Consider the following 8,273-nt stretch of genomic DNA (forward strand, 5'->3'; position numbering starts at 1 on the left):
AAAAGTTAAAAATAAAAAAATATAAAAATTATAAGAAAAATAAAAAAGTAAAAGATAATAAGATAAATAAAAATGCAAAAAAGTTAAAAAGATAAATTTAAAAAAGTAATAAAAAAATTATAAAGACATTTTTAAAAAAAATTAAAACCAACCCTGCCGCCCCCACCATCTAGTTGCCATTCTTCATTGGGAAAAGGGGGTTTGGCAGGGAGGGGGGCGCATTGAGGAACCTGGCCTCGGGGCAGCAGAGATAGTAAATCCGGCCCTATCTATATATACCCGGGTACTAGACTGGTATTTGTCAAGCGGGAATACTCACAAATAAAATAAAAAAAAATTCAGTCAATATTTTCCAATATCTCTTTGAATTGAGCACATTTCAGTTGGATTGGTACCTGTGCCGATTGTTTTCCTCATTCCTAGTGCTGTTATCAACAAGCTTATATCCAAAGAATCATGCTGCTTAAGTCCTACACATGCTGGCATTGCTTGGTGTTTGCCTGTAGTATGTGTTTGGAGAACTACTGATCAATGAAGGAATGTTGGGGGTAGTGTGAAGAGGAAAACTGACGTCTTTTAACATATATTCCAGGCCTTCTGAACCTGATTATGGCATCTGTATCCAGATAACACCAAACCTTGGCATTCCAGAAGGACAGATAGATATACTGTACATATGGAATTCACATTGAGGTTGAACTCCGAGTACAAAAACTGTAATTCAAATATATAGTTATTGAAGGATATAAATTCCACTTTGTGTGCATTAAATGCCTTTGCAAATCCAGTTGTTACCTTTAAAATGTAGTGGTGATAACATCAATGTGCTGGCCATAGCCTGTGCTGATAGCAGAGCTGTGGGAGGGACCCACTACAGGCTACCTGCAGATCCCACCCACTACAGGCTACCTGCAGAAAACTACAGTAGGGGGCGGAGACAAGACCAGTCACCCTGCACAAGATGGGAGAGCAGCTGTGACCGGGCTTTATTACTGCACAGAGTTAACGTTTCATACTGGACTACTTCACAGATCTGGAAGAAATACATGGCAAGCACACCAAGATTCAAGTAAGAATACACATGACTCTTGTATTTAGACAATCTCAGCTTCAAAGAATTGCAAATATTGCACTTTTGTTTACAGAGAATAAGATGAATCGTTCATACAAGACATATATCTTCTAACTAAATAAAAAGCAGTTGCAACCAATGGAAATACACCGCGAGTCATACTTATATACTGTAGGAATTGTCTGAGACACAAAAATCTTTCTATTTGTTTAATGCATGGTTATTATTTTGCTTTTTACAGCAAATCTCCCACAGTATGGGGAATTCCCCTCTTAGACAGGTGTCCCCAATGGACAATTTCCTCTTACCTTTTATTCTAGGGAGAACTCTAAAATTTAGGATTTCCACAAATTTCCTTTCTCAGTGACAATGGTCACTAGTACAAATAGAGGGGCGACTCTCCCGAATAGAGACACAGGCACCAACAAAACCTTTCCCCACTCTATCCAAAACTGAAAAAATGTTTCCCTAGAAATACGCTTTCATATCCATTTCCCTGCCTCAAAATACCATCCCACGGTCTGGAGCACACCAGGCTCTTCCCACAATGCAATGACAAGACATCAGCATCCTGGGCCTAGGGTTGTGAAGAGGGTTCCTTCCTGTGCTTTAGTCTGAGAGCACTCTAGGGTCCAGCAAGCAGAAAATACCTATTGGTATCTTTTGGTGCTTGCTAACCAAGTTTTGAATTTTAGTAGTTTTTATGATGGCAGAGTTGCTTTTAATGATCCAGCTTGCGATTTCCTTTTGTTTGTTTATTTGATTCTCATCCATTATTGCATCTTTATTAGGTCTTGAAAGTTTATCTTGTATCTATAAGGTATAAAATATTACACTATAAATTATTCACCCTGCCCATTTTTATTCTAGGATGAACATTATTGTTGGTGCTCCAAGGTTGAACTCATCAGAGGCCAATGTCAGTAACACTGGAGGAGTGTTCCTGTGCCCATGGGGGGCAGTGGTCACAAACTGCTCCATTATACCCTTTGATCAAACAGGTGACTGCTATAGACAAGCTGATATTTCAGTCATGCGTGTTTTACTGCCGAGTTAAGTCACATGTTAGCTATTCTATCTCTTCAACACACTCCTGTGTTGATATCGCCACACCATAATTTTCCATCTACACCTGCCTTCTGTAGCCATTACAAAGTCAATTGATGGTGTCATGCATCCCTGATGACCTCGGTCTTGATTGATGGCTGGTCTTGTTAAAATTAGGGAATTGGCCTTGTAATAGTCATGAAAGAGCAAAAACTGGAGATCCCAGAACATATTGTTCAGTCTCTCATGTGTTCATTCTTCTTTTTAATTCCATATGTCTAAACAGCACGTCCTGATATTAAAATGGTAATTTCCACATTTTAAATACTAATGTGCATGCCGCCATTTTGTTGGCTGCTGATCATTTATTTGTTACAGCATTTATATAGCGAAGACAATTAACACAGTGCTTTACATATTGTTCATTTACATCAGTCCCTACCCTTGGGAAGTTTATAATGTAAGGTCCCCACCTCACATGCACATACTAGAGCCAATTTACACAGGAGCCAGGTAACCATGTCTGTGGAGTGTTGGAGGAAACCATGGTACCCAGAGAAAACCCATAAAAGCACAGTGAGGACCTGCAAATGCCATGCAGGTAGTGTCCTGGTTGTCAACTGAGGACCCCAGTCATCAATTTAATGATAATATTTTTATAACACAGGTAGATTTCACATTGCTGTGCTAAACTCACCAATCTGGTGAGGGGCCTGAAAATAACAGTTTACAGTATGCTTAGCTGGACCACTCAATGCCAACTTTAAAAGCAGGCAAAATACTGGCAGTATAAAAAGGGATGGAAAGGCACATGATGCTAGTATAGTATTACTCCTGTATGCACTGGTGTGGTGGTAAAGGCACATCTAGGATATAGGGGACAACTTTAGGCACCACACTGTGAACAAGACATAGGAAAAGGGCTTAGAGGCAGGCAACTACATAAATAAAAGGGTGGGAGGTTTAACTCTAATGTTTAGAAATCTAGATTCTGGCTACTGTGGATTAGCAGGTTTCCCACAAGCATCTCCTTGGCTGCTTATCCCACTTTTCTTTTTATTCAGTTTTCATATATAAAACCACAGGTCACAAGACTGAAATAGTGGTCTATGAAATACAAGGTGTCATAAATGTAGTGTCCTTCTTGTATAGGTGACCAGAGAGAAACTAAAGATGGGATAATGAGCATCGATAAGTCTGATCAATGGTTTGGAGCAACCGTTAGAGTCTGGAACACCAGTATTGTGGTACGTGTTATTTTAAGTCTATTAAGCTTCCCAAAGTCTTTAGATGCTTGGTGGGCATTTCGGTAAACAGCTGTTTTACAAAATGTTGTTCTATTAACGTGCTGGGAACACCCCGTTCTACATACTGTAATAATGTGTGTAGAGTAAGGAGCATCCGAACAGCCCACATGCCGGTTTATTCTCATGAGAAAGAAAAGCAATGGGCTAAACAAAAGCCACTGTGGCTGACCATTAGTTCCCCCCAAGCATTGGTAGGAGTATTACTCTAATCAGCCAGTTATTTCAAATGTCTTATATTGATTTACAGAGCATTTAGATCTTTAACATACAGTAAGCCCTCAAGAGCAATTTGGTCCAAAAACAATCATTCTACCAACTAAAGGACACAATACAAACACAGAGAGAACATAATGTATATTGTCGACACTTTACATCTTTTTGTTACCAATTCCTATGTCTGATTCTCTGTGACACTACTCATGTCCTAACCTTTGGTATCACCCCCAGGTCTGTGCTCCATTCCAGCGTTACAATTTTGTAAACCGCAATGATATCTCCGATGAATCAGGGAAGACACCTACTGGGGCCTGTTACTTCACTGGTGACCTTAAGAACTTCCATGAATTTGCTCCTTGCCGTGACACCAAGACCGAAAGATATCACTTCTTTGAGGACTCAAGTCTGTATGCCACTCCATGTGTAGTCATTAGATTACTTATTCCAGTAATCACTAGATTACTAGACCTAACAGAGCAGGGCAAGTGGTACACTCCTTGAAATGGCAATAGATCAAGAGTAGTCCAGGTGGTGGTGCAATGGACACTCTAACTGATGTCATTAGATTTCTAGACCTCCCAGAACAGGGTCAGTGGTACATTTCATGTGATGTCATTGGATCATAAGTAGTCCAGGAGGCAGGGCAATAGAAAAATCCATGTGATGTCAATAGATTACAAGTAGTCCAGCAGTCTTGGCAATGGTAGACTCAAAGTGATGTCATTCGATGACAATTTTTCCAGATAGTGGGGCAATGGTACAGTCCATGTAATGTCCTTAGATCACTAGTAGCCTAGGAAGTAGGGGAATGGTACACTCCATGTAATATCATCAGATCATTAGTAGTACAGGAGGCAGGGTGGCGCAATGATACACTCCAAGTAATGTCATTAGATTACTATAACACCCAGAACAGGGTCAGCGGTACACTTCATGTGATGTCATTGAATTAATAATAGTCCCGAAGGCAGGGCAATACAATCCAAGTGATGTCAATAAATTACTAGCAGTCCAGTTGGGGTGATGGTACACTCCATGTGATGCCATTAGATCACTGGTAGTCCAGGAGGCAGGGCAATGGTATATACCGTATATACTCGAGTATAAGCCGAGTTTTTCAGCCCATTTTTTGTGCTGAAAAATGCCCCCCTCGGCTTATACTCGAGTATATACGGTATATTCCATGTGATGTAATTAGATCACTAATAGACTAGGAGGCAGAGTAATGGTACACGCCATGTGATGCCATTAGATCACTAGTAGTTTAGGAGGCAGGGCAATGGTACACTCCATGTGATGTCATTAGATCACTAGTAGTTTAGGAGGCAGGGCAATGGTACACTCCATGTGATGTCATTAGATCACTAGTAGTTTAGGAGGCAGGGCAATGGTACACTCCATGTGATGTCATTAGATCACTAGTAGTTTAGGAGGCAGGGCAATGGTACACTCCATGTGATGTCATTAGATCACTAGTAGTTTAGGAGGCAGGGCAATGGTACACTCCATGTGATGTCATTAGATCACTAGTAGTTTAGGAGGCAGGGCAATGGTACACTCCATGTGATGTCATTAGATCACTAGTAGTTTAGGAGGCAGGGCAATGGTACACTCCATGTGATGTCATTAGATCACTAGTAGTTTAGGAGGCAGGGCAATGGTACACTCCATGTGATGTCATTAGATCACTAGTAGTTTAGGAGGCAGGGCAATGGTACACTCCATGTGATGTCATTAGATCACTAGTAGTTTAGGAGGCAGGGCAATGGTACACTCCATGTGATGTCATTAGATCACTAGTAGTTTAGGAGGCAGGGCAATGGTACACTCCATGTGATGTCATTAGATCACTAGTAGTTTAGGAGGCAGGGCAATGGTACACTCCATGTGATGTCATTAGATCACTAGTAGTTTAGGAGGCAGGGCAATGGTACACTCCATGTGATGTCATTAGATCACTAGTAGTTTAGGAGGCAGGGCAATGGTATATACCGTATATTCTCGAGTATAAGCCGAGTTTTTCAGCCCATTTTTTGTGCTGAAAAATGCCCCCCTCGGCTTATACTCGAGTCAATATTTTTTCCCAGTTTTTTGTGGTAAAATTAGGTACCTCGGCTTATATTCGGGTCGGCTTATACTCGAGTATATACGGTATATTCCATGTGATGTAATTAGATCACTAATAGACTAGGAGGCAGAGTAATGGTACACGCCATGTGATGCCATTAGATCACTAGTAGTTTAGGAGGCAGGGCAATGGTACACTCCATGTGATGCCATTAGATCACTAGTAAACTAGGAGGCAGAGCAATGGTACATGCCATGTGATGCCATTAGATCACTAGTAGTCCAGGAGGCAGGGCAATGGTACACTCCATGTGATGTCATTGGATCACTAGTAGTCCAGGAGGCAGGGCAATGGTACACTCCATGTGATGTCATTGGATCACTAGTAGTCCAGGAGGCAGGGCAATGGTACACTCCATGTGATGTCATTGGATCACTAGTAGTCCAGGAGGCAGGGCAATGGTACACTCCATGTGATGTCATTAGATCACTAGTAGTCCAGGAGGTCGGACAATGGTACACTCCATGTGATGTCATTAAATCACTAGTAGTCCAGCCAGCAGGAAAATGGTACACACTTTAAAAAAATGCTAAAAAGGCCATAAAAAATACATTTCAATCTGTAAGGCACAATAACCCAGCAAACTATCACAAATGTTCTTCCTTAGGTTTGAGAAAACTTATAAATAAATCAAATCTAATTGCTACATACAGTACATGTGTATATATCACCAAATTCCTAATGTACACTACAACATCATCACAGAAACCCCAATGATATAATCACTGTGCTAATATGACTCGTATTGTTCTGCAAACTGAGAGCAATGGAGCTCCATTGTCCCCAAAACCTCCTTGTAGAAGCATTATGGGAATGTTATTACTGAGTGAGTAACCAGGACCTAAAATAAAACATGTGTAATTATTTGTACTGCTCTTTTTCAGCACAAGATAACCGGTTCTGTGAGCTGGGATTTAGCACAGATATAAGCAAGGTGATTATATTGCAATGAACGTGTATGCAGATAACATCAAAGGTCTCTTCCCTAAATTGTTCTGGGTCATGGACATGGAGTATAAAAAGCAGAGGGTCAGCATAACAGACAGTCAACCAGCATTCAATCAAGGCTCTCAAGTTACTGTATGTCTGACCTCACTGAGGGATGGTCAAGGTAAATCGAAGGGTAGGAGCACCAAATGTATGCAATCTGGCGACAAAGCTCTTTATAGATTTGTCCTTTTGTTTGCTCTAAAATCCATAAAACATACCAATGCGTGTTGAGGGCAGTGATCGGTTGGCATCCTCTATGTCCTATGATACCTACAGCAGGACTGCACTGATAATTGCTTTTTTTAAGCTGTTCACACAGACATATAAAAACAAAATAAAACAAACAGCGCCTTCTCCTGGTGCATTAACGTTTATTATATGGAGTATAAAAAAGTAATAAAAAAACGACTCACATAGAAGTGTAGTGAAATGAGCAATATAAATACAAAGCGGGTCCTAGACGCGTTTTTGGGGCAGTATTCCCCCTTCCTCAGAGCTAGTATAATACTGAAAGGCCCAAACATATCATCATCATCATATACATCAGTATTATGTGAGTAGCTCTGATTAAGGGGGAATACTCCCCAAAACGCATCAGCTAGGTGGTCTTCTCTGTGACCCGCTTTGTATTTATATTCCTCATTTTGCTACACTTCTATGCGAGTAGTTTTTAAAAAACTTTGTTATACTCCATTTAAATAAATGTTAATGCACCAGGTGAAGGAGCTCTTTGTTTTATTTTGTTTTACATGTTCTGTGAGGATACTTCCCAGTGGGCTTGAGGATGGCAGCCTTCTCCCTCAACGGTTGACGTTGAAGAATTTCTTATGCTAAGCGCTGTGGTGTAAACAATTTCTTTCTCTTTCTGGACATTTAGACATATAAAAACAATCAATTCTCACCAAGTAGTTCTTGTCAGGTTTCCAGATTTAGAAGCCCTGAAAAGGTCGGCTTGTTAAGACCCCCAAAACGCCAAAAAATTAAAGTGGACCCAAAGTCATGATTGTTTCCCTTCAATATAAGGATCAGATTCCCTAAATATCCATATTTCTTCTGCAGAAGGGTGTACTGCTAGCAGGAGCTCCCGGAGGCTACTATTTCGAAGGTAGGTATACTGCAAGAGAATACATCTGATGAGGTTTGACTGGTCTTGTTGGTCTTTCTGTTGGTAGTCTAGAGGAGACGGAAAACAGCCAGACCTTTGTGTATGTAATACATATTTAATGTTTCTTTTTTCTTTGATTTCCCCAGTTATGTAGACTACATTGGAAATCTCCATAGTTATGTTTTTTGTTTAGCTGTTTGAATTACGTACCTACTAAAAGTCAAGTGGAAATCTAAGAAAACAGCTATACACGCAGCTGAAAAACATATAATATCTGCGCTAATTTACGTGCCTAAGGATTTGCAATTCTGTGCTGTTGGTCCATAACTCTCCAATCAGCCAAACAAAACAAAAAATAAAAAAATTATATATTTGAAGACAATTTTGCATGTTGTGGCAAATCATGAC

General features: G+C 40.3%; 1 protein-coding gene across 1 annotated transcript in view; it reads left to right on the forward strand.

Moving 5' to 3' along the window:
- LOC108785976 (integrin alpha-IIb-like) overlaps positions 1–8,273 on the forward strand; it is a 37,965-nt gene that overhangs the window by 959 nt on the left and 28,733 nt on the right. Inside the window, exons 2-6 of the mRNA XM_018555174.1 lie at positions 1,943–2,073; positions 3,272–3,366; positions 3,874–4,045; positions 6,661–6,704; positions 7,820–7,865. Of these exons, the coding sequence (XP_018410676.1) occupies positions 1,943–2,073; positions 3,272–3,366; positions 3,874–4,045; positions 6,661–6,704; positions 7,820–7,865 (488 nt within the window). The remainder of the gene's footprint in view (positions 1–1,942; positions 2,074–3,271; positions 3,367–3,873; positions 4,046–6,660; positions 6,705–7,819; positions 7,866–8,273) is intronic.

The sequence above is a fragment of the Nanorana parkeri genome, unplaced genomic scaffold (genome assembly GCF_000935625.1).
Source record: "Nanorana parkeri isolate BGI_ZX_2015 unplaced genomic scaffold, ASM93562v1 scaffold187, whole genome shotgun sequence".
In the NCBI taxonomy this organism is placed as follows: Eukaryota; Metazoa; Chordata; class Amphibia; order Anura; family Dicroglossidae; genus Nanorana; species Nanorana parkeri.